This window comes from Meleagris gallopavo, chromosome 10, assembly GCF_000146605.3.
Source record: "Meleagris gallopavo isolate NT-WF06-2002-E0010 breed Aviagen turkey brand Nicholas breeding stock chromosome 10, Turkey_5.1, whole genome shotgun sequence".
Classification (NCBI taxonomy): domain Eukaryota; kingdom Metazoa; phylum Chordata; class Aves; order Galliformes; family Phasianidae; genus Meleagris; species Meleagris gallopavo.
Window position 1 is genome coordinate 19,070,591 of NC_015020.2, and position 25,426 is coordinate 19,096,016.

Genomic DNA, 25,426 nt, shown 5'->3' on the forward strand with positions numbered 1-25,426 from the left:
AAGATTTAGAGAAGTGCCTGAGACTCTCTATTACATTGGCCACAAGCTCTAAAGCTGGCTTAGTGCTTCTGAAAATATTATGAAGAATCTTAGACTGTGTACACTGATATCTAAATATCTGTTGAATTGGAAGGAGCACGTATTGGCATAAGAGTCAGCGTGGTGTGTTTTGTTTGTGGCTTGTCTCACATGGTCCTGATGTGCAAAATGCCTTTGCTGGAGTACTGCACAGAGCTCCGTCCTGGGAGGGAGAGCTGCTGTGCCACCACGTGTGCACATCACCCCAAAATCCTGGCAGTGCTCTTTTAACATTCTTCAGCTTACTTTGGGTTCTCATTTTAAGACTGCATTATGTTCTTGTTGTTTTTAACATTAGAGCTCACAGTTATCCCGCGAAGATAAGTTTGCTGCAGGCTATTCTCCGTTGCAGTTGTAATTTCAGACAGTTTTGGGGACATCATGAAAGACTCACAGGGGTGTTGAGAGCTGTTTTGAAATACTATTTCCTGGTGTTCATCCTCTATATAAAACTTTCCATGTTACTCCTGTAAGAGAACTAAGAAGAGATAAATACATCACCCTTTGTCTGAGCAGAACAGAAATCCTTGCCTTGCTGCCTTCAGTGCCATGGTGGAGCCGAGTTGCACCAAACTTTGCATGTAATGCTATCTCTGCTCATGGCTGAGTTGGGCTGCCCTCCAGTTGTGGAGGACCAAGCCTCCCACCCACCATCATTGTCTGCAGTTTGCCCAGCTTGTTTTGCTGTTCAGAAACCATATCCTCACCACGTCTGATCAGGATGGCTGGTGGCTCGAGAAGCACTCTCCTGTTTTATTAATGCAGAGCTTGACAGCTGTTAGCTAGTGAAACTAGAGACTGGCGTTCCCTGGACTAAAAGGTGTGCACCTGATAGCAGTCAGGAGAACCCAATTAACCTCCAGGCTGCAGGTATTGAATTAGTGTGCTGCCAGGCAGGCTGCTGTCCTGCCAGTGGGCTGCAGTGAAGCTTTCAGACAACATTTCTTGATTGTTTTGGTACTCAGCTGGCCTCGTTGCAATGTAGGAGACCCACTTGAAACAATAAACATGTCAAGATGCTGCTCGTTTGGGATGATTCATGTCCATCTCTGCATTCTTGCTGCTGAGCATGGTGTCTGTGGGGCATGTGAACTTCTTGCTCGTGCTGGGGAGCAGTGAGATCAACCTAACATGGCTCTTAGGGTCACTCCTACCCCCTTCTCCCACTCCCCTCCTCTATCCCTGTTAATTTATGGGAGCAAACAGTGCCCTTGGGGTTGGTTCTCCATTGGATGCCTGTGCAGTAGTTGCCAGAGGATACTTTACACAGAGTGCTCTGGTCAGGATTCACTGCTGCTTGAAAGAATATTCATTATTAAATGAGCAGAAAACTCCTGAAGTGAACTTGAGCAGTCAGAGGGAACTAAAACAGCCGTTGCATTTTGTGACACTGTTGTCTGCCCTCGGAAAACTGCACGATGTTGCTGATATCTCATGTCTGCCTGGAATTTTAACTGTAACAACTGTACTTTTGAGAAAGTTTTTTTTTTAATGCTATTTAATGAACTATGGTGTTATTTGTCTTTATCAAAAGGTGGTCAGCAGCATGTCACCTTCTGCTTATGTGACTGTGCGAGCAAAAGAGAGTAAATCACATTCAGTAAGACAGTTCTTTGCAGGAGATAAAAACATTGCTGCATAGCGTAACCAGCTCTTCAGAAAACAAATATTTGATAGTGTTTCTATGGTGAGATTTTCTGTTTATTGGGAAAGTTTTGTTTTAAAAGCGAAGCTGAATTCATATACTTATGCATTTGATCTGGTGAATTACTTAGCTGACGTTACTTGTGCTTTTCTCTTTCAGGAAATCCATGACTTATTTAAAGATTATGAAATAAAGTATTGTTATGTGGACAGAAATAAAAGAACAGGTAAGAACTTGAAATCTTCCAGTATAATGCATTGGAGGGTGCACTCAATTCCACTGTCCGTGTCACCAACAGAGACATTAAATGGTACCAGTCCCAGTGTTGACCCCTGAGGGACACCAATTGTCACCAGTCTCAATCTGGACATCGAACTGTTGACCACAACCCTTAAAGTGTGGCAGTCCAGCCTTAGCCATGAGTTGTCCCTCCACCCAATCCGTCTCTCTCTGGTATGGAGACAAAGATTTTGTGTGGGACAGTGTCAGATGCCGTGCGCTAGTCCATGTAGATGATACCAGTTGCTCTTCCCTTATCCACCAACATTGTAATCCTGTCGTAGAAAGCCACTAGGCACAGTTTGCCCATATGATTTGTATGTATTTATTTATTTTTGTTAAATGCATGTTACGTCCGGTGGACACAAGTGGAACTTTGTAGAGCTCTATAGACTTTCCCCATGAAATCTTCTGAGATTTCCCTGAGTGAAAACAAAACTTTCACAAGATTACAAAAGCTCATTTAAAATAACAATAAACTCGGGGAAGCAGCTTTTAATGATCTCAGAACATTTGGAGGAAAAGAAAACTAACGTTTTTAGCTCAAAAAGACTAAGAGCAATTTTAAATGTTGTCTTTTATCCATATCTTCTATGTAACTATTCCTAGAATACTAGATATTGTGCTGTTGCAGAAATATGTGATGCTGTGTCAGAACACTGGCTTGCAGAGTAATGTAGGTTGCCCAGTAATGTTTTAATCTCTTTGAGAGCCAAACTGCTGATTTCTACGCCACCTCATCTTTATCTGATTACCAGTACTGCAAATTGTAAAAACCACTGCAAATGCATTGTTGTCTGTTTGTTCAAGCTAACAGCTTCAGGAGGTGTAACAACGTTCCCTTTGACTGACATCTCAAGTATTACATTGGGCACCAACACGTCACTTGTGTCTTTTTCTTTGTAGTCGGAGCTACAGCCCATATTAGAGCTTGCTTTAGAACACCCTATGAATGTTTACATTCTACTTAGAAATCTTCCTTTAGACCGTTGTAACTCCTGATTATTTAGACAGGAAAGAAAATATTAGCATTTCTGCCTCTGAACAGTGCCATCTTACAATTCGTTTGGGTTTTTTTTTTTTCACAAGTGCAGCGATGATGGTAGGAGAAACAGATGATTAATAGGTGACCTGGAATGAAAGATGTTTTCTGTTTAAAGAACAATCTTGCAACCAGAGCTTCCTGGAGTTGAATTTCAGGAAGCGGTTGTGTTTCAGTGTGCTGTGTTTTGCTGTGACTGGCAGAAATCTGCCTGTAGTCACAGTGTGGTCACAGATAGGAAAGGAGGCAGAAAATTTTACTTAAAATGCCGTCTTAAAGAGGAAAAAAGAAATAATTAAAAAGCATTGTTTAAATAACTGTGCTGGGAGATCTGATTTATGGCAGTGAATTCTGTGCTGCCCTGAGGTTTGGGATAGCTTTGTGTTTTTTTGGCTTGTGTTATTCTTACAAAAGTGATAATTGTGTAGTGAGGAGGAAAGCGTTGTTTATACTCGTTTCTGGACAGCAGACTCCAAATTTGGATATAGAATAAGAAAACATGGTTAGCACAGTTTTTGGGCTGTGGTTCCAGACAAGTTTCTTGGACTGAGTATTGTTGCTGCAGTTTCATCTCTTTCCTTTTGACCTTTCTGACTGAGCTCCTTGTTTTTTCCATCCTCATCGTGAGTACCCGCAGCAAACTGCAAATGGAAAAAGCTTCCTGCTCTGTCTCCAGGAGATGCAGGGAGGGTTGTGTTTGCTGAATGCATTCAGGTGGCCCATGTCCCACCAGTGCAGCATGGGTGCAGAGAAGGCTGCAGGCCCCCCCAGGCCACAGCACAGCCTGCAGCAAGCAGAGCTGTCCTGCGGTGTTTCTGCCCCCAGTGAAGCTACTTCCAGGACTGTGGTGTTTCTTTGGTGTGGCACAGACACTTAAGGGTGGCATTTGAAGAGTGAAACCTGAGAGGAAAATGTGAATGGATAACCATTAATGCCGTCCGTGGGTTAACTTTCCCATTTCAATTCATTTGCAGGCTAGAATTTAAAAAATGTGTGTTTAAAAATGTGGAGCTCTTCACAAAGAAATTCATTCTAGACACATGTGCAGAATCAGCTTTTCATTTTATGCATCCAAAGGATGAGAAGTGTAAAATGTCCTCAGTCTCCAGCTGAGTGGTGAGGAGTGGGGGGGATGGGAGCGTTCTGCTGTGTGGACATGTCTACGTCTGAGGCCGTGGCTGTCAAAGGAAGGAGAAACAGCGGCCTGATTTTGGGGGCAGCCCCTGCCACTCTCCCAAGGAATGTCCCAGCCTCATGCCCCAGCATGTTTCCTTTGCAGCCAGTAGTTGGCCAACATGGACCGTGTCATCCATCTTGGAACATCCATGCCGCCAAGGCCTAATGGTTGTCAAGCGGGCAGAGCAGCCACCTTCCATTGCCACAGACAGCCCTGCTTCTCTGCCCAGAGTTCCCCAGCCCCATGGTGAGGAGGCAGCCATCCTGGGCCAGCATCCAGCCCACTGCAGTGTGGCCACAACATCACCAGGCCTTGTGCCAAGGGCCTGTATGTGGCTCATCCCATGGCTGCCCAGCAGAGAAGGGTGCTGACCCACCTCTGCCCATGGCTGGGGGACAGGGGACAGGCAGATCTCATCAGATCTGTTCTGTAGAGTGCTGGCACCTCTACAGTAGAGTGATGAGGGAGAAGACAGAATTATGACTTGCATTGGTTGTGTTTTGTGTTGGCTTTTCTTAGAGGAGGTGGGCTACAGTGTTTACTTTCAAAGTAAGAAATAATGTAACATTCCTTGGTCTCTTTCAGCATTTGTTACTCTGTTAAATGGAGAGCAGGCTCAAAATGCAATTCAGAAGTTTCACCAGTACTCTCTTCGAGGAAAAGAAATATCCGTGCAACTCCAGCCAACAGATGCTTTGCTGTGCATTACCAATTTGCCTATTTCATTTACATTGGAAGAGTTTGAAGAACTCGTGCGTGCTTATGGCAACGTGGAGAGGTGTTTTTTGGTCTATAATGAAGTTACTGGTCATTCCAAGGGCTATGGCTTTGTGGAATATATGAAGAAGGACTCTGCTGCGAAGGCGAGACTGGAACTTCTGGGGAAGCAGTTAGACGAGAGCACTCTCTTTGCACAGTGGATGGATGTGAACCAGCTGACTACAAATCTAATTCACTCCAAGTGCCTTTGTGTAGATAAATTGCAAAAGGACTTCTCTGATTCGAAAGAACTGTTGCAGGCTTTCTCGCTACAGTATAAACCTGTATTCTGCCAGGTATGTTGCATTTATACTTTTTGGAAGATGAAGGTTGTGATTTAAATAGCTCTGTGTTTGCATCCTACATTGCTTGCTTGTCTTAAATTTTTTCATTTAAGCTGTGAATGAGTATGCATTGCAGTATGTGGTGTGGTACAGATGTGTTACTGGCGTGAGCTTGCATTCACTGGATGTGCCATCTGGGAGTTCTGCAGGAGACCACTCCTGTTAAGCACCACTAAAACGTTTATAGCACATCCCTTTCCCATATATTTTATTGAATATCGTTCTAGAAATATTTTAGAGGGCTTTTAAAGTGAATATTGCTGATGGTTTTATTGCTCAGTAAAGCAAGCCTGAGTATGAACACCATAAGTGCAACATTTCATGTGGGATATGTATGTGTGTGTACGTATGTGTGTATATAACATATTTTTTGCTAGCTGGGAAAGTTGTGGGCTTGGGATCTTGGAGCCACTGGACTTGCCAGTGATGGAAATGCTGCTACTTGCAGGCACAGAAGAGAAAGATCCTTTCTAGCCTTTGCAAATGTAAAGGTTTTCTTCTGAGATACTAGACCACAACATGTGCTTGTAGAAGTGTTGTAGGCCAGAGTAGCATAGACAGGCCATAGAAAGAAAGCTTTGTTTGTAGTCATGCAGTTGGGTATGATTTCATTTGTTTTTTGTTTCCTTGAGTGTCTTGGAAGGCTGCTCAGGGATTAGCTTCAAGGATCAGTAACCAGAGGCTTTCGGTGTCTAAGAGCAGAAGGCCCATTACGCTGTCTAGCCCGACCACCTGTTGGCCATCACATTTCCCTAGAGCCCCAGTCATATGCAATTGGTTAAAGCATATCCTTATATTTGCTTGATCCAGATACACCAGGAGATGAATACATAACAAGTAACTGCCCATCCCTCGTTCTTTTGTACTTCTGCGTGTTTCCATGGTTGAACGTCTCTGGCTTCTGCTCACTTCAGTGATTACAAGGTTGAGGAGCCTTTGCTCCCCACTATTTTCTTCCTGAGAGAATGCTTTACATGCTGTAATCCAGTCACTTGCTCAGTCTTCTTTTAATTAGCTGAACATATTGATGCTGTGAAGTCACTTAGCTTGGGGCATTTTTCTAGGCCTCAGATAATCCTGAGGCTGTTATCAGGTCCCCCGGCAGTTTCTCAGTGTTCTTTTAAAATTAGGAAATTCAAAGACGAATATGCTTCTTTAATAAAGATTGTTTTCAGCAACACCATTCTACCTTGCAGTTAAAGGCAATTGAAAATTTTACCTTCCCTCTTTAATTATAACAACACATGAGCTTCACTTCGTGTAGATGAGGCTTTTTTGCTCATGTCAGTAAATGGCACTAAATATGTGTTTCTGTAAAGGATAGGAATTAACAGGTATCTATTTCATAAAACGGGCATCCAGACAAAAGTGTACCCAAGAAGATATGTTGTCATACTACCTAGAACTTGTATAAATTCACTGTGTAATAGATATGTCAATAGTGGAAGCATGATAGCAGCAGAAAAGTAGATTTACTTATGATGGATTTAAGATTTATTCCCAGTAACTCTCACAGAACAGATGTGTGATGTGTTCTGAGCCGTGTCTCGTGTCTCTTGGCAGTACTGATAGGTAAAGGAGGCTCTGCCCTGAGCAGTGGCAAGGGCTGGCAGGGAAAGCAGCCCTATGGAGCAGGCAGAGAGGAGGGTGAAGGTAGAGCAAATAGAACTGATGAATTGAGGTGAAATACTATGCACTAAGACAGAAAAGGAACGTAATAATGGTAATTATAGTAGTATGTATTTACAAAACAAGAGACCTACAGCATGTCAGCTCACTACCCACTGACTGATGCCCAGCCAGTCCCCAGGCAGCAGCTGCCCTTGGCCAACTCCCCACAGCCATGTATGCCATATGGGGTGGAATATCCCTTTGGCCAGTGTAGGTCAGCTGCCCTGATTGGGATTTCCCAGCTCCTTGTGTCTCAGCACCCTCACTGGTAGGACAGCACGAGGAGCTGAAAAATGGAAATGTCCTTGGCTCTGTGCTGCCCTGCTCAGCGACAACTAAAATGTCAGTGTTATCAGCGTTGTTTTTCTCCTAAAGCCAAAGCTTTGCATCCTAGATGCTATGAAGAAAATGTGCTCTGCCCCAGCTGAAGTCAGGACAGCAATTTTTCTGATTTATTTCATTTTTCGTAAGCTATCTTTTTTGAAGCCAGTTTGATTACTTCTCTGTTGCAAATAGAAATGTTCTATGAGGACCAGCTGAATCCAAGTGTTGATATGTGGTTCTCAAACAACGTTTCCTAGGACTTTGGGGAATGTGTGTTATCATCTATTGCTTTGCTTCGACAGAGTGCACAAGGAAAACTTGTTCCTTTCTCTACAACTGCAGTATGTTCCATAGTGGCAAACCAGTGTTTTTTCATAGGTACTTTGTGTCTTCACCAGTGAAGCTAAGCTGGGGACTGGATATTTTTGCCAAAGCTTTATAGCTTCCCTTTTCACCCTGTTGTTTTGTTCTGTTGGATTTAAATCTGCTCATTCTGCTATAAAAACTCTGCAAACAAAGAGCAGAGCATTGTTTGACAAGTAAGCCTCTTTGCAGTCTGCTTGATTGCTCAGTCTGGCATCTTCTGTGTTGGCACTGCGTTCAGCCACAGACTTCAACCCTTCTACAAGGCAGAATACAGCAGTAGAATGTGCAGCGTTACGTGGTTCAGCAGCTGTCTTGTAGTCTGATGAATGACATTTCTGTTAGTGTAGTAAAGACTCTGTCATTCTTCCCCTGCAAATTGATAATAATAAAAACAAACGCCGTAGCACGTGACTGTATTGAAATTCTCCTTCTCATCTTTTTCATTATGTAAATTAACCGTTTCATAATTCAGGTTCACCATGAAATGAAAGTTGTGGTGGTAATTCAAGGAGACACAACAAACGTACCAAGTCTAATGAGAAGCTATGATGCTTATCTTATGCTTAGAATGCTTCATAAAAAGAGACGCTAATTTGGGTAGATGTTATCATCCCTCAGCTGTTAGCAGAGTAGTTTACAGGTGAAAACATTTCAAGACAGTTCCTAAAATTCTCCGTTTTGTTGAATCGTGTTGTGAAATGTTGTTGCAGTTTGCTCAGGACGAAGATAGTTGCATTGGTGACTTTGCAGTGATCGAGTACGAAACTGCAGAGCAGGCTGAGAAAGTGCAGGAGGCGATGGACGGCACGGTGATCAAAGGGAGGAGAGTGCAGGTGTCATACTGTGCTCCAGGAGCGCCGGGCAGAAGCACGCTAGCAGCGCTTATCGCAGCGCAGAGGATGGTAAGGTTTTACACATCTGTTTTCAGAATGAGTTTGTTACACCCCGAGCAAGCTGAGCTGTCTCTAAGGCATTCAGCTGCTTTGTTTAGGAAAGGTAGCCAGGCCTTTGGATGTGTTAGCTGCTTGGGTTTTGTTGTGTGTTGGCTTTTTTTTTTGACCAGTCGGCCCAGTTCAGTCTCCTTCCTAAGCAAAACATGGCCATCTATTGCAAGGAGGTAAAGCAAAGCTGGAAGATATATAGGGTAATGCTGGTAGAGCTCTGGGATGTCATCAAGTTTAATCTCTGCCAGAGAAATTGCTCCTATTTGGAACAGAAGCAAATGGAGGTGGAGGCATTTGATGAGCTAAAACGGAGTTTCGCTTTTGGTTTAAGACAGAAATTTGTCAGTTTTAAGGTAAATTTCAAGAGAGGAGAAACAGTTTAATTTCATGCTCAGTAGAGGAGAAAGCTTTCTATACTCCACCGTCATATCAAATTATTTCCTAGAAAACTGGATGTGATAAGTGTTACAAGGAGTTGTCGTAAGAGTAGAATCAAAAGTAGAAGCATTACTTTGAGGAGCTCTAGCCCACATCTTTATAAAAGAGATGAGCAGGGCTATCACAGAATGGCTTGGGTTGGACGGGACCTCAAGGATCATGAAGCTCCAACCCCCTGCTGCATGCAGGGTCACCAACCTCCATATCTGATATTAGACCAGGCTGCCCAGGGCCCCATCCAACCTGGCCTTGAACACCTCCAGGGATGGACGGGGCATCCACAGCCTCTCAGGGCAGCTGTTCCAGCACCTCACCGCTCTCAGTAAAGAACTTCCCCCTGACATCCAACCTAAAGGCTATGACATAAAGACTGACATAAAACCTTAAGGCTATGACAAGGCCACCTTTTGTGTTCTCCTTTTTTGATAACGCTGTCGTAGTTTGAAGGAAAAAACAAATGCCCCTAAAGAGAAGATTAACGTCAGCTCTCTGTGGTCTGGGAAATAATCATTATTGATGTTGAATTGCCATGCAGAGCGGTGGTTTAGACCTTCAGCTACTCCAAAAGTCTTGAGTTAGAGTGAAAGCATCCAGGTGCTGTTATGTCTGTTGGAGAGTGATGGAGGAAGTGTGTGAGTAGAAACCCAGAGAAGAGAAGGACAGGTTGGGGGAACAACACTCATAGTGCCTAAGTGAAGGCAGTGCTGATGCAGCATCAGTTAGCTGTGTGGGACAGAAGGGAAGAGTGAATTGTTCAGGTGTGGGATGTGCATGTCCAAACTTCCCTCTTTAGGATACCTTGTTCAAGGAAACAGAGATGTCAGTGGATACGTTGCTATCTCCTGTTTTTAACATCTTTCTATCTCTCCATTTGAGATGAGGAACAATAGGAAAGGATTGCTTCCAGAGCCAAACCCGGTGCAGATTATGAAGAGTTTTAACAATCCAGCAATGCTGCAAATCCTCCTGCAGCCCCAGCTGCGTGGACACGCTGTCAAACCTGGTAAGCCATTTTACAACTGGTTTAAAACGAAACCCTGTTCTTAGTGAAGAATTCCAGCAGAGGAGGGAAACACCAATGCTCTTTAAGACCTGTGCAGACAGCTTCAAGATGTCTGTATAGATGCCTTTTCACAAGCCAGAGGTGGTTTGGTACACTATGCTGTCTGGGTAGAGCTAGTGTTACCTAGAAAGGTCCTCACTCTCACTCTGAGGTCTCCCAACATCAGTTAAAGTAAAGCTTAAAACAAGCATCTTTCACAGACATCATTACAGTTGCAAGTTTAAATTTGATTGGAGATCTGAATGTTGCAGCCTGAGTGTGTCTCCTCTTGATTCAGGTCTAAAAATCATTTCTCACTGGTGTGCTGCCATAGTTGTACCCAGCAGTAAGAGCAGCAACAGCCAGAATCATTTCCCTGCCTTCCATTAGGGTGGCTGTGAGCAAATGTAGTAAAAGCAGTCACCATATTCCAGATAGTGAAAGTAGTAGGGACAGCATTGGGAACAGGAGCAGATAATCTGAAGTCTCAGGTGGCAGACGGTTAAATTTGTTCCAAAAATTCTGTACTGCTTCTTGCTTTTCAATTTTAACAGTAACACCAGAAGATATTAAATATATATATAATATAATAAATAATAAATATAAATATATATATTTAGTGTGTGTGGGAAGCCCCTGTCTAGCAACCAACTGCAGCATTTCTGCCTCCCTGTGCAAAACATCAGCTCCAGGGGAGCTTCATGCCAAGTTTGTTTGATCTCTGATTGCAGATCAAAGATGACTGTATGGAAAGGCTCCCCTTCCTGTGCCAGAAAGTTTTGTAGGAACCAAATGTAAAAATTATAGAATAACTGTAACAAAAGTGATTACTTGCCTGACTTACAAAGATGCTGCAACTCTTGTCTTGTTTCTGAAGGAGTTCTGGGAGCAGCAGCAGGTTTGCCTCACCTTATGAACACAGCAGTCAGCCCCCCTTTCCTGCAGCTGAATAAAGTCCACCAGGTAGGTGTCAAAAACACCACATCTCCAGAGATCTCAGCATGAAAAAGAATATTTGAGAATCTGGTTTCAAAAACTTCCAGCTAAAATCAAGTGGTGTTACTAAAGCAATCTTTCAGAACAAATAAGAACAAATGAAGCAACCACTTGCTGTATGGTGGGTGATGTAAGAGCAGACTGTGCTTGCTGTCTACAAGTGTCTTGGTTTATCTTACCTGATGCTTCTATCTGCTAACACCTGCTGGCATAGAGACCACTGACAAAAACCTCTTTATTCAGAAGTCTGGGGTCTCACATCCATTTTTCTCTTAGCTGCCTATATGTGCTTCATACAGAGACTGTTTTGTCTTCAAGCCAAGAAGCTTTGCATCACTGAAAGTGTTTTTATTTTAAAGCTTGAAAGAACTGAAGCGTGCCATGTAGGCCATAAAAATAGGAATTGCAAATGTTACTCCTCAGGCTAAAAAAAGAAAATAAACAAGGCTGTAGGCTGCTTCAGGTGTTTTCAGGATATCTGGAAGTAATGTAAATTGGATCAGACTTCCATACGGACTCCAGAATCTCTGTAAATCCTTTAAGGGACATTAGGGATGAACTTATGATTGGAGCAGTGCCCACAGGCACAGCCCAGCCCTAGAGCAGTTCTCCTGGCCAGCAGCCTGCTTCAGGTTCTGTCATTTCTCCAGCTCTGCCAAGAGCCTGCATTTACCTTCAATACCAAGAGGGGATTGTTCTTAAGTACCTTTGAGTACTGCTTTCACTTGCTGTTTCTGATGTTTCAGAAATTCCCATGTGGAAGTAAAGTCCAGTGTGTTACTAGTTCTTTTGGCAAACAGCACAGATCTTAAAGAAAGACTTTTGTCCCATTGGATGAACTGTGCAATGAAAAAAACCACCATGATTTGCTTGTACTTCTTGTATGTAAATAGCATTTTCCATTGGTATATTTAGTTACTAGAGCCCTCTCGGAGAATCTCTGCTTCCTTGGAAGGCAGTGTGAATGTTTTCTAATCACAGCTGGAGAGAGGCATGTTTTACACAGCTAACAGAGTGATTGATGATGATCCAATGGTTTTGGCCTGGAGTTCTGCAGCCAAACGACTTAGTGCTTTCTTTTTGGATAGACTTCCATGTCTAATTCTCTTCCAGGAGACTTCCTGTCAATTAATTATCTCCAAACCTGATCTAGTAATCGAAATTTTATTGGCAGTGATTTGATTATCCCAGTCCTTTCTATTAGACACATTTTTCTGTTATTCAGTGACTTATTTCAGAGTATTCTCAGAAGGCAAAGAACCAGGTCACTGTTGTTACTGTGTTGAAATGGAGTGTGCAGCATGCAGGAGCAGACACTGTCCTGATTTGACTCTCCCTCCACCCCCAAGTCACATGCTGACTGAGTTCCTCTGTATCTTGTTCTTGTTGTTTTATTTTCAGAGTTCTGTAAAGTAATTTAACGGGTAGGAACAATATTCTTAGCATAACTCTAGGACAGCATTTTGGAATAACTGATAAAAAAGAGATTGAACAAAGAGAAACGTGAACAAGTGGGTTATTCATGCAGTACTCTGCATGAAGCCCGGAGATAGCGTGACTTCTAACTTTTTTGTTGCAAATTCTCTTAGTTATGGTTATCTTATGCCAAAACAACACATTCTGAACTTTCACAGTGACATGTTTTCCTAATTCATCCAGCTGTTCACTAATTCCTTGTTAGCTGAGAGGAATCTGGGCGATCTAACCGATCTGATCTTTATTTCTGAATGTTTTCCAGTTGAACTAATACATCTTTATTGGAAGAAGGAACATCCATTGGCATTGGTAACAGTGATCAGCCATGGATGATTTTGCTGGAAACCACTGGCACCATTAAAATAGCAGATGCAGAACTAATGTATATATGGCCCTTTGTTTTAAACTTCATGTTTCTTACTCCAATATCCAACACTGTAGCTCATAAGATACACTATTTGGTGTACTGTTACAGTTTTTAAAGAGCTGGAAAAATTGAAGGAATTTTTTTAAGAGAAGACCATACTGGAAAGGTTTGACCTCATGGTTTGACCTCATTACACTGGGGTACAACCAGAGCTTGAAAATACCTGCAAGGAGTGTTGCAGGAGACCATAAGATATGCATAAGATATCCTGAGAGCTTCTTTTCAACTTTTAGCTTCATTACTTGATGTTGCTGAGCATGCTGTTTAGGAAATTTGTGGTGGAAGGCTGTGCTGGTTGTGATTTGACACAGTTAGTGTTGCGTGTATCTATTGTTGCACTGTGATACAGAAAGGTCTGTATGGCAACTCATGTTTTGCCTGGCAGATCACTCTCAGGAGTTACTGTCAGGAATTTTCAAGGCTGCATTCACAATGTGCTCTTGGGATCCAGAGTGAATGTAAGTTTTCCTTGGAGCCTAAGCACAAAGCATGGGGTGTAGCAGTGGCAGAGTCTGACTGTGGTGCCCCCAAGGCTCTTGGTGAGGTGTCTCAGCTGTGGTAGCAACCAGCATTCCAGGAATTTTGAGTGGAAAATACTAGTATTTTGTGAACTATGTAAAGCACAGTGCTAACAAGTTGTCATCTTTTGAAGTGTTTTTTGGAAAAGATTCTTTTTAATGTTTGGTGGAGGAGAGGTTCATGTCGGTAGCTCCCAATAGAAGGGGAATAAAAACTTGTGGCTGTTGCTCTTTGAAAGTAATGATACTGTTTGGCAGCAGCAAAGCGAGGATTGAGAGCCCCTGCCAATTGTAATGGAGTCCTGGAAGCCGTGCAGATGTTTGGTGGAGATTATGTATTAGAAACGCAATGCACGGCACAATGCAAACATTAACAATGAAGTCCTTATTCATACAGCTCGTAATCTGCTGAAGTCCTTGCGTCTCATCTTTCATGTTGGCATGCTGTAGGTAGCTCTCCATCTCTGCTTCGTCTCTCTGCAGAGGCTTCAGGCCACGGGTAGGTCTCCTTGCTGGCTTAGACCAAAGGGTGTCAGTGGAGTCTGGATTCTATTTGGAGCGTACTTTTGTTTTGCTAGAAGCCATCAGAAAATGCGTTTGTGGTTGTAAGGTGAAAAAAGAGGTAGGAGGAAGAGGCTGGAAGAACTTGAAGTCGCTGTGTGTGAATGAACCAGGAGGGGCAGGTGGGGTGTTAGGAAAAATTTCTTCTCCAAAGGAGTGGTTGGGTGCTGGAATGGGCTGCCCAGGGATCAGGGAGTCACCGTCCTGGGGGTGCTGAAGGAAGGTGTGGATGTGACACTGAGGTTCAGTGGGAACTACTGGTGGTAGCTGGGTGGTTGGACTGGGTGATGCTGGGGTCCTTTTCCATCCTTGGTGATTCTGTGATTCTAGTTTAGTTCTCTGGTGGAAATAGCTGTTCTCCTTTGTCTTATTAATTCAGAAAGTAATTTGAATTTCTGTAAGCAGGATCATCTGAAAATGTTTTGGAAGTGTGCTGTTTTCCATGACTGCTAACTGACAACTGTACTAATTTCACAGAATTCAATTCTGGGCAACACAAGTAACTTGCTGCTGCAGAGCCCTGCTCACCTCCCATTGCCACAGCAGCAGCTGATGAAGATGGAGAACATCCAGGCCAATAGTGTAAGGTCATCACTTTAATTTCAGCTGTCTTTGGGCATTCTCAGAAATGATAAATCGTTGTATTTTGTTATTTTTCTCATCTGGCATAATTTAACTGTTTAGTGTATGTGAAAAGATTAACTGAATGTGAAAGTTATAAGAAATAGCTGCAGGCAGGTTTTAATCATTTACACGGCTCTCTATTCTTCCTTATAGAAACCAGGCTTGCTGGGGGAGCCTCCAACAATGCTGCTGCAGACGGTGCTGGGAATAGGGGTAATGCCATCAGTGGGCTCAGGCATGGGAACCCGTGGAGAAGCTCTCAAGTGTAAATGACCTTTTATTTCATACCAAGTCAGTACAAATGCTCAGCTTGAAATGAAGCACCTTCCTTTCTCCCACACTGCCAAAAGCAAACTGTGTTTGAACCTTGTTACTTGACAGGAAGGTAGGCATAGAGCTGGACAACAATGCAAGTCATCTAGCCACAGAATTACACAGGTTAACACGGTATATTGCTATATAGCTGTCTTCAGCCTGCTGATCCAGCAGGTTATGGCCATTTGAACTTGAAATGCCTCGCTTTGTTGCCTGGATTTTCTCATCTGTTTACTCAGGGAAGAAAGAGTACTCTGTTGCATTTGTTGAATATTTGCAGACGGTTGAAAATTCTGCTTGTTCAGTTACTACAGGTTTAGCACAGGTGGAATGTGCTTTTGTTCAAAATCCTGGGGTTTGTTGTTTCAAAGAAGATAAACCTGAGTAGCTGAAGGAGTACTGCAGATAGTTGTTTTGCATTCAGTTCATTAAGCAGGGGAGCTTTAATGTCCAATCTGTGACAGATACCAGCTCTGAATGCCAATTCCTGCACTAGTGATGCCTCAGTTTCTATGAGGAAAGATGAGTTGTGATTAGAACATCTTTCTTTTTCCTCACTGAGAGCCACGTACTCTGCAATTTTACAGGCAGCTTGAATGATGGCAGTAGCCAGGAGCAGGGAAAAGCCTTCTTTGGGAAACAGAAATAAACCCATTCTGAATGCCTAGATTTTAATTTTGGAGAATGTGTTCTAGCTGTTCTATCTGTGAAGGATTTTACTAATGCAAGTTGAAGTTGGAGGTTTTTCCCTGCATTCCTGCATAGGATCCTCTGTGATGTTGTTGCTAAGTGTTTTAGGGAGATTAACTAGTTCTGATAGGCATTAATGAGAGAACTCAGAGTTTTCTTTTTAGAATTAGCTTTCAATAGAGTTTGCTTCCGGTATGGCAGAAGAATAAAAGCTATAACCAGAAGTCGGTGTTCTGTGATAGCTGTGAAGTAGATCTCTACGTGTGCTTTTTGGTTCACTTAATAAAAACCACCAGCAAAAAGTACTGATGAATCCTGTCTAGCAGAAAAGTTTCTCCATTTATGGTTGACTGCAGCATCTAATCTGCCTCCAATTCAAACAGCAGCAGCAGCAGCAGGGATGGGCTTGTTGCCATTCTTTCCAAATCAGCACATTGTTGGACAAGCCATACCAGGGCAAAATAATGCTCCGGATAAAGCACTGACTGCTGAAGGAGTCGTCTCGGGATCGCAGCCTTATCATCAGGGTGTAACCAACATTGCTGCAGGAGCCTTGCGGGCCGGCCACACCAAGCAACAGAATCAACTGAACCAACTGAAAAGCACTGACACGAGTTTGGGGGTAAGGAAGGCTGCATAGAGATAGTGCTGGTGCTCTTCTCCTCCTGCTTCTCATCGTTTAACCTTAAGCGTTCTCCTTAACCTCGAGTGTGAACTGCAGCTCCTCTTTGCATTTCCTCACCACAGAATCTGTTAGATCACAGGGTCGTTCATGAGACGTTTTGAGGTCATTTCAGTTATGAATTATAGAGAGAGAACAATAATGCTCTTTGGTGGTCCAAATGAATTAACAAAGGAATCTTTTCATAGTGCTGAAGGGTTTTTTTTCCCCGTGTGTATGCTTCATAGTATTTGATGATGAAATTATCTCAAGGGTAGTGTCCCTTTTAAACACTGAAAATTGGACTTGTGGTTGAATTTCATGACTAACCAGGAGCAATTGTGCTGGCACAGCGTAGGACCTTTCGATTTCCAGATGGTGTGTATATACAAATGAATGTGTGTGTATGTTAATTTTCCGTGTGAGCTCTGTATCCCCTTAGCCACAGCTGACATCTCCTTAATCTAAAATTAGTTTTAATATTCATTCCCATGAAGGCAGGGGGGAATGACATAGGATTTAACCTGAGCTAAAATGGTCTACTGACGTTTTTTCAGCATATCCTGTCATTAACAGAATCTGATCCATGCAGTTACATTTTTTTTAATAATATACATATGTATTTTGATATTTTCTTGCTTAATTTGCATCCCATCTTACTTTTTCTTTGGTGTTTGTGAAGCACTTGACGTGATCAGATTGTAGGCAGTATTGGTGTCAGTTAGACAGCTTTGATCCTACTTCAGAAAGCAACTTTTAAAATCCCATTTTGCTGTAACAAAGTGGAGTTTTACCTATGGGTGGATACGCAGACATAAAATATGCAGCACATATAAAATCAGTATTTTAGTTCAGTGCTTCCTTTAGTGAAAATGGAATGTGATTAAATGATGAGAAGTCTAGATATCCCTGCCTATAGCAGGGGGTTTGGAACTAGATGATCTTAAAGGTGCCTTCTAATCCAAACCATGCTGATTCTATGGTTCTGTATTCCATTTGTTTCAGTGAGTAAATACAGTGTTTACCAGGAAAATCCCTGTAGATGTAATAGTTTATTTTCTGCATCAGTAGACAGGTGCCCAATAAGCAAGCATCTCTTCCATGGCAAGTCACCCAAGTCCTGATCCTCGATACTGAGGTGTCATCCCACCCCAAGCACCTTTTGGGTCTGGTTTTTGAGCAGTTGGTGATTTAATACCAGTCTTTGAAAAAATGAGCAAGTTCAGTGTAGGTTAGGATGCTGTGTAAACATTTTGGAGCCATGTTATTCCAGGCAGGCTATGCGGCTTGCCATCACTGCTTGTCTCATCCTTAGTTCTGTTTTCCTGAACGCTGTACAACTAATGTCATGTTTTGTCCCACCCAGCCACTCAGTTATTGAAAACAGCAGCTGCTGGCAATGGTTTTTCCCTCGGAATGAGCTTTGCTTTTCTCCCATCTCGCACTGCTTGTCTGTAGCTGCAGATGATCTCTCTTCAGACAGCCCTTCCCTGGCAGGGGGATGCGGTGCTGGTGGGTTCCCTTCGTGGCACCTGGGAGGGAAGAAAGCACTGCTGGCAGCATGGAGAAGTGACTCAGTTCTGATGCTTCATTTCCATTCATTAACATTTCCCTCTTTGAAAGTAAGGGTTTATAAATAGGGTGATGGGTAAGATGTGTTATAATGGCAGATTGAGGACGGTGTCATCTCTCCAGTCCAGGGTTCATTTGTCCTTCACTTGCTTTTGACTCCGGGTGACCAGAGCTGACTTTGTCTTGGCCACAAACAGAATGCTGCCTCCCTAATCTGGAGTGATTAGTGTTCATTTACTTGAATACAAAAGGTGGTGGTGGCTGTTTAATATCCTTTAGTAACTTAGAGTCTGAAGGGAAGCATTCCTACACAACCATTTGTCAAGAAAAACATGTAGGCAGTGCATCCAGATTGTTGTCCCCGGTATTTATTTTAAAAGTTTGTCCAGAACAAGCTAAGCTTTGTTCAAAATCATGCTGGGATGCTTATCCTGTTTCTGACAGATGTGTGACTACAATGTGTACTGATCTATTCCATTATTTCACAGCCTCCTTCGAAAAAACAGACTTCTCTGCTAGGAGAACCGCCAAAAGAAATCCGCCTTAGTACCAACCCTTACTTGAATTTGGCAAGCGTGTTGCCTGGTATCTGTCTTCCAGGTAAGCAGACATTCAGCAGTTGTATTGGAAAGTTTCCTCAACCAGAATGTGGCAAATCGCTATTGTGTTTAACAGGTGATTCCAGTGGCCACAACATAATAAAACCTTGAATTCTCTCTTAAAATTACAACTGTCCTATCTACGTGAGGAGGGTACATTTTCAGAGTTGATAGGTGAGCTGATGTAGATAACCTTCTAGAAATCCTGTCAATTATTCATAGCACTGATTAGTTTTAAGCACAGTCTGATAGGAAGTAGCGGATTCCTGTTGTAATCTCAGAGCATTGCTGAACAAGAGTGCAATCCTATTTGTGCAGTTTGCATGAGCTGTGCCTGTTCGTTGTGTTACAAACAGCAATTGCCAGCAAAGCCTCGAGTCCACCACAGCAGAGCGGACTGTCCAACAACATCGTGGATGCTGCTGTGTCTCAGGGAACCGCATCACAACATGCAATGGAAAATTACTTTAATTACTCTCAACAGCACGGGGAGTACACGCAGGTACGTTGTGTTGCAGCACTTTCTTCTGATAAGTGGTTTGTCACCTGGAGCTGTGGCAGCAGGATTTGTGGCAGGCTGCTCAGAGACCCCTGCCTGAGCTGCTCGGTACTCAGTGCACTCCTTGGTGTGTGTGGTCTGACAGCCCTGCACGCAGTTGAACAGCGTTGCCCAACACCATGAACTCTACTCAAGCTGTCCCTAGGCTCCCCTGCAGCCAAAGCCTACCTTTTTCTTCAGAGTGAATCCTATAAGTCCTCACTGCTGATAGTTTCTCCCTTTCAGTGGTGCAGTCAGAAAAAGCTTCAGTGCATTCTGCTGCATGGTCTTAACCGTGGGAAGTTTCCTTCTTGAGAACCTGAGTTTAGTACAGTCAACTAAACAGTTGTTCTCATACAACTCTTGGCTTGGCTTTGGTCTCTCTTCAAAAGTTTTTCCCTTCCCAAGACAGTTTTAAAGTTTTCTTGAACTTTGTTTAGATCCCAGAGAAGAACATGTTCTGTGTGGCAGAAGTTGTTGCATAGCTTTGGGAATGTCTGTAGCCTTTGCCTGCTGGATTCACAGCTTGGGGGTTTCTTCACCATTTTTACCATTTGGCAATCAGAGTCATTGTGCTGGAGGGCTGCCTCTGCCCTGGAGATCATTTTGTCCTAATTCTGAGAATTAGGAATGCAACGCAGAATCACAGCATGGTTGAGGTGGGGGCACCTCTGGGTTCAACTGCCCAGCACCACATCCAGGTTTGGAGATGTCCAAGGAGGAGACCCCAGCACCCTTCTGGTCCCAGCACTGCCCAGCTCAGCAGTGCTGCCTGGCGAGCAGGGGTTGCTCTGGGGCTCCAGATTTTGCCAGGTGCCTCTGGGCTTGCACTGGGCACCGCTGGCAAAAGCCTGGCTCCAATCTTCATTGTACCCTCCCATCAAGTACTTACGGATATGGGTGTGATCTCTGAGCATCCTCAAGATCCTCCAGTAGGATTTTGCATTGATACATTGATACACTGTGAAACATTTCCATATTTTCATTGGCTGTCGCTAATCAGTGCGGAAATACACTTGTATGCTGAACAAATATAGATGCTCTGTGTAGAAGTCCTGGGTGTGCTGTGAGACCCCCATCCTGGCTGTACTTCACACTCCTCCTGCCCTGTCTCAGCACCTCCTCCTTTGAGTTTTCTGACCCCTCGTTAGGTGGGCAGAAACGAGCTCTGCTCCTAAGCTGGTGGCAAGGCAGTCTCTCACCCCAAACATTTTGGGGCTAGCGAGTGAGTGGACTTGAGTCTGTTCTGTGATATTAGGGAGTCCCCTGAGCCAGGGAAGCTGGTGGGGATGGGGTCACTGCTCAGTGTTTGCTGCAGCAGGGAGTTTGCAGGGGCTGGGCCTGGCTCCCAGTTACACTGACTTGGTGGTGACAGTGAGGGTTAGAGGAGCAGGGGAGATGTCCATGGGCAGTCTTGTATCGTGCGAGCTATGACATCATCTTGAATGGTTTTGTTTGAATCCAGTTGTTGGCTTTATTTTGGTACTTCGTGTAGGTAATTTCTATCTACAAATCCTTAAATTCCTGTCAAAAAATTAGTAGTAATGCAGTATTAGTGTAATTATCGTTGGTATCAGGCATACCAAGGACTCCAGTGATGTGACTTAGGTCCAGAGATGCCACTTGTCATCGTTCACCTCTCTGCATACTGCCTGTCCCTTCCCTATTACAGCAGTGACGTTGCACTTACACCCTCTCCCTAGGCAGCAGTGCCTTGTGCATCTCCAAAGCACTTAACTTAGCTTTCAATGTTTGACTTCAGCCTTTTCAGTGGTGTTAAACATGTTTTGATGCTTCTTGGAGAGCTTTGCCTCTGATTTATCCTCACGTCCCATAGAAATTGTTTTCATTTGAAGTGATCTTAGTAGACAGCTAACGGGAAGAGATTTTCTCCTCCTTTATAGGAGGCTGCTCAGCAGTGGTATGAGCATTATGCTCAGGCATGTAACTCTACCCAGGCAAGAGCCGATGAATTTGGAAATGAAGCCTCTGAGGTGAGAATTACTTTTCTTCTCTTGGCGTCTGTGTTGGCTGTTCCTCTCGTCAGCTGTGCGGTGCTTCAGGACCCTGTGCTGGTGGGGCACGAAATGCTGCTACCAAGAAACAGCCAGCCTGCACTGCTGGAAGCTCTCCCTGTTTGTCTTATGCTGCCACCGAGTGGCTGCGTGGGAATCTGAGAGGCTCTGGAGGCCCGAGTGGGCCAAGTGCTGCCAGGGAACAGCAGTAGGGTGAGAAATGATGGCCCCACGTTCTGCTAGGGCAGATTCCTTCCCCAAAGAGCACTCAGCACTGCACAGCTGCACAAGGGTGGGGGTCACCATCCCTGGGGGTGTTCAGAGCTGCGGATATGGCACTGAGGGACGTGGGCAGTGGGTGTGGGGAGGTGTCAGATTTTTGTACTTGGAGGAGATACAGAGCAGCTGTGGTAATCTGTGGCTCGTTGGGGGCCGGCAAGGCCTGATGGGCTGCCTGGGGCATATCTCAGGATGGGGGGGGCAGGGCTTGACTGTGTAAAACTCCCCATATGCAGGTTGTGCTTTCTGGTTCCCAACAGCTCTGATGTGATGGAAACTGGGGGAATTCAGAGAAAGCCTGGGGTGAGAGCAAGCTGCTGCCTTCCCATTTGTTTCCAGTCGGAGAGGAAGGCCTGCACTGAGGTGATGCTAAGCAGCTTGTTGTGCAGCCCCAGTGCTGGCTGCCATACAAGGCAGAGCGAGAGCAGCCCTTGGCACAGGCGGAGCAGAAATATAACTTACAGTGAGTGCTTCTCTCATTCCTAGAACTAAAACATAATTCTCAGTGAGGAGGGCGTGCAGGCTGCTCCAGGAGAGGCTCGATGCTGTTAGGATGGTGTGCTTTTGTGTGTGCATTCACTTTCTCCTGCTTCTTTGAGCTGTGTGCCCAGGGCTCTAGAATTCATGTTCCTGGGAGCTGCAGAGCACACAGTGATGTCCTCAGTGCTGCATGAAGTGTGGGAGAAAAGCAGAATCCTTCTGAAAGCAAATTCTTGTTTGTAATAATGACAGGTGCTCTCTAAAATGGCATTGGACTTTTGCAAGGCTTAACTTGAGCTGTGAATGTGAACTAGCAAGAGAAGCTCCAGAGGCTTGCTAGGGAACATTTAGCTCAGAGATGCTTGGTCAGCAGAGCTGTGCTTTTGATAAAGGAATTAGTTTCCTGGGTTGTGAAATGTGTTAGGGTTTCTAAAACACCCATTCCAGCATGAAGCAGAACCCTACTTGGCCTGATTCAGGGGCCAGGTGTTACCCAGACTGCCTGCTGTGCTCACATGGGGTTGAGGTGATGGTTGCAGGGCACACATCAGTCTGTCAGAGGAAGGCAAATGGTGCAGCCCTTGGTAGTGAAACCAGTGTCACACTGGGGGCAGAGAGATGTATGATGACTTGGTGATGAGGGTGGTGAGCTCTCTGTGTAGCTCCTGTGGCTGTAAGTGCTGTGGATGTTGTAATGCCCGCTGTGAGGCATCCCAAAGAGCTGAATGTGAGCTTGGTGTAACCTGGTGCCCTTGTGGGGCACTGGGCCCTGACCCACCCCAGAACCTTGCTCTGGGACATCGGTGTGAGGAACCTCAGTCCAAGTTGTGATTATAAGCAGAATTACTGCTCTTTCCCTAGCTTGAATACCATATGTAAATTCCTGCCTGCGAGTGGCCAGCAACACAAACACGCTTTGGCATGGCTGGACAACAAGTCCTTAAACACCCTGCTTGCAGTGCGGGGACACCTTAACCTGTTCAGCTCTTCAAGAAAAGCAAGAGAACTCCAGGTGTCCCACCGGCGCTGTGCTTTAAAGGGTGAAGATGGCCAGAGCATGGCCAGGAAGCTGCTATCTCTCAGCACGCATCCCGCAGCCTGGGCTCCAGCCCTGCCAGCCCTTTGCCCTCCCAGTCATGCATGTGCAGCCGGGCGCCTGTGCGTTCACGATCGGTTTTTAGGGAAAGGGCACAACCACTGACTCACGAGCTGTGTATAGCCAGCTTACAGCAGAAGGAGCGGGCGTTTGGAGCTGGTTGCTGGCTCCTGGTCTTTGCTGGTTCCCAGACCGGAGCTTTATTTATTGATGCTGTTGCTCTGGATCATGTGTCGCTTGTTTTCTTCTTGCCCTCAGGTGGCTCCGGCGAGAAGCGAGAAGCGAGGCTCCTCGTACCTCATTGCCTCCCCAGAAGCTGGCCCAGTGGAGTACCTTGGCCAGCACGCTCAGGGCTCCGCAGTGCGTTACGCCGAATCCTCGCTGAAAAAAAAGCGCGTTTACTGAGACCCGACGAGTCAGCCCTGCCTTGATAGGCGAAGGCAAGCCTTGCGTACCTCTGCTATTTATTGCTGCCTTAACTTCAGACAAATAACTTCTCTTTCTCCGTGGGTTATGAATATCCCAAGAGGAGCAACCCTGTGTAACAGGCAGGTTTGCCAAGTAAGTTGTAGGCGCCGATACGCCGTTAGCCATTTCTCAGTAGTCTGACTTGCCTTCTGGAAGGGTGGATGGGTGTCCTTCATCTGCCACCAAAGCGAACAGTGGGCTGAAGCCGACCCAGAGAGGTAACCAACTCACTCAGTAGTTCCTGGCAGCGTACAGCTGAAAGCAATAAAAACACTGAGGGGGGGAACACGGATTCTTTCTCTAGTCCTCAGGCTGAGGAAGTTAAAGACAAAGTCTTAATAGTAACTCTCTTTCTTATTTTTTTAACTCAAGAATGTGGGTTGTTGTTTTTTTTTTTCAATCTTGCTTATCCCAGGATTAAGATTTCTGCATTTACAACCCTTATATTTTTAAGATTTCCTCTTAATCCTGGAGTGGAGATATACCAAATGTATTCCTAGAGTCGCTGTGATGTTTTCAATAAATGTTTGTTAAAAGCGATCCTACGCAGCGTGCTGCCTTGCAGTATGAGATTTTATTTGGACAGCTGCCATTTGGCCAATTAAGTAACCTTTATCTGCGTTGGGCAAAGAATCCACAGCTTTTCCTTGGAATAGTTCAGTTTGTGAATGGAGCTGTGTCACACAGCAAAGCACCAGCTCAAAAGAGCAAAAAGCAGCGGGCTCCTGAAAGCTCTGGAAGTGCACTTGGTGGTGTTCTGCAGCCGTCCTCCTTCCAGCAGGAATGGGGTAGGTGATGGGTGGAGATGACAGAGAGGGGGAATATACACCACCTCTTAGGCTGTGCCTGAATGCGGATGAGCCACACGTAGAGCAGAAGTGCCCCTACAGCTCTCCTCGGCTGCCTTCTTCAGTTCTGCCTGCCTGCTCTCCTCTCTATTTATTTATTTTTTCCAGCCATCTTTAGACATTTGCTGCAATCCAAGCCCTGCTCGAGTGGAGCATCCTGGCTCTAGTTCTCTTTGCTTCTTCCAGCTCGCCTGTCGTGTGAAGTTCTTATCCAAAGAGAAGCCATTCATGTTCAGGTGGTAGGTGCTCAGCCCTGCACTGCTTTGCAGCCAGGTGGATCTCATTGTCTTTTTGTATTTAAAAAGGACTCGGTATTTTTGGCTCATGAATGAAGCACCTTCAGCTAGCCTTTCTTTTCTGCTGTTATACTCCTCTTGCTGAAGAGTTAGCAAGCATTATTTGAAATCCATGTTTGTGATGGCTAGACGTGGTGGGCAGGGGACCCTTGGAATCCCATTGCAGATGGATTTGGACCCGATTCACTCAGTTCTGCCATTAAGACTGTAAAAGCAGGCCTGAATCTCTACTTTGGTAGACAGTACTGAAGACATATTTTTTAATACTGATTTGTGTTTATTTTTTATGAACAATTTAAACTGTATTTCAAGCTTTAGTGTGTGACCAGAAGAGAGATTTTTTTTTCCTGGTTTTCTTTTTTTTAAACATCAAAATCTCTCCTCCCTCACTGGTGTTGTGTGGATAGACAGCACGCACTGCATACAGGTAGCAAATGCCTAAGGCAGCCAAATAGCAGCACGGTTAATGGGAGACACGACGTTTTGGGGGGTGGGATTCTTTATGTATTGATAAGTTCACTTGTAATATTTTGTTCAAACTGTTTGTATACGAACTTTCTTAATTTGTTACCCTTTTCAGTGAAAATAAAGTGTTTGGTACACGTTTACAGTGGAGTTCTGTGGAGGAGAACCACCTCTGCCCTACCTTTAAGTAAGTGACCATTTAATGTAGGGGAAGGTTGTTCTGAAGGCAGCATGTCGTGTGGGAGACATGCAGAGGTTGCACTTGGGGGACAGGGTGAGTGGGCACAGCAGTGAGGGGTCGGACTGGAGGGGCTCAGAGGTCTTCTCCAGCCTCAAGGATCCTCTGTTCTGCTCGCCCTTCCTATGAAGGTCACATTATAGAGCCTTATTTAA

The 25,426-nt window shown here is 44.5% G+C and overlaps 1 protein-coding gene across 3 annotated transcripts; it reads left to right on the forward strand.

Moving 5' to 3' along the window:
* Window positions 1-1,747: 1,747 nt before the first annotated feature.
* Window positions 1,748-25,176, forward strand: RAVER2 (ribonucleoprotein, PTB binding 2). 3 transcript variants are annotated; one of them, XM_010716037.2, is made up of 12 exons: window positions 1,748-1,949; window positions 4,807-5,276; window positions 8,396-8,587; window positions 9,944-10,070; window positions 10,987-11,072; window positions 14,565-14,669; window positions 14,865-14,976; window positions 16,100-16,338; window positions 18,438-18,549; window positions 18,905-19,050; window positions 20,991-21,080; window positions 23,215-25,176. In XM_010716037.2, the coding sequence occupies exons 1-12, from the start codon at window positions 1,763-1,765 to the stop codon at window positions 23,359-23,361; spliced, it is 2,013 nt and encodes a 670-aa protein (XP_010714339.1). In that variant the 5' UTR covers window positions 1,748-1,762; the 3' UTR covers window positions 23,362-25,176. The 3 variants fall into 3 exon arrangements, with proteins under 3 accessions (XP_010714339.1, XP_010714340.1, XP_010714341.1); XM_010716038.2 differs by having other exon boundaries at window positions 16,103-16,338; XM_010716039.2 differs by lacking the exon at window positions 20,991-21,080.
* The last annotated feature ends 250 nt before the right edge of the window (window positions 25,177-25,426 follow it).

What these genes read in the sequence shown, in the direction of transcription:
- RAVER2 (XM_010716037.2), top strand. Translation starts at nt 1,763, where the DNA reads ATGGTGAGATTTTCTGTTTATTGGGAAAGTTTTGTTTTAAAAGCGAAG. An exon ending in TTATCGCAGCGCAGAGGATG is followed by an intron (nt 8,588 to 9,943) that starts GTAAGGTTTTAC and finishes TCTCCATTTGAG; the next exon opens with ATGAGGAACAATAGGAAAGG. An exon ending in TGGACACGCTGTCAAACCTG is followed by an intron (nt 10,071 to 10,986) that starts GTAAGCCATTTT and finishes TTGTTTCTGAAG; the next exon opens with GAGTTCTGGGAGCAGCAGCA.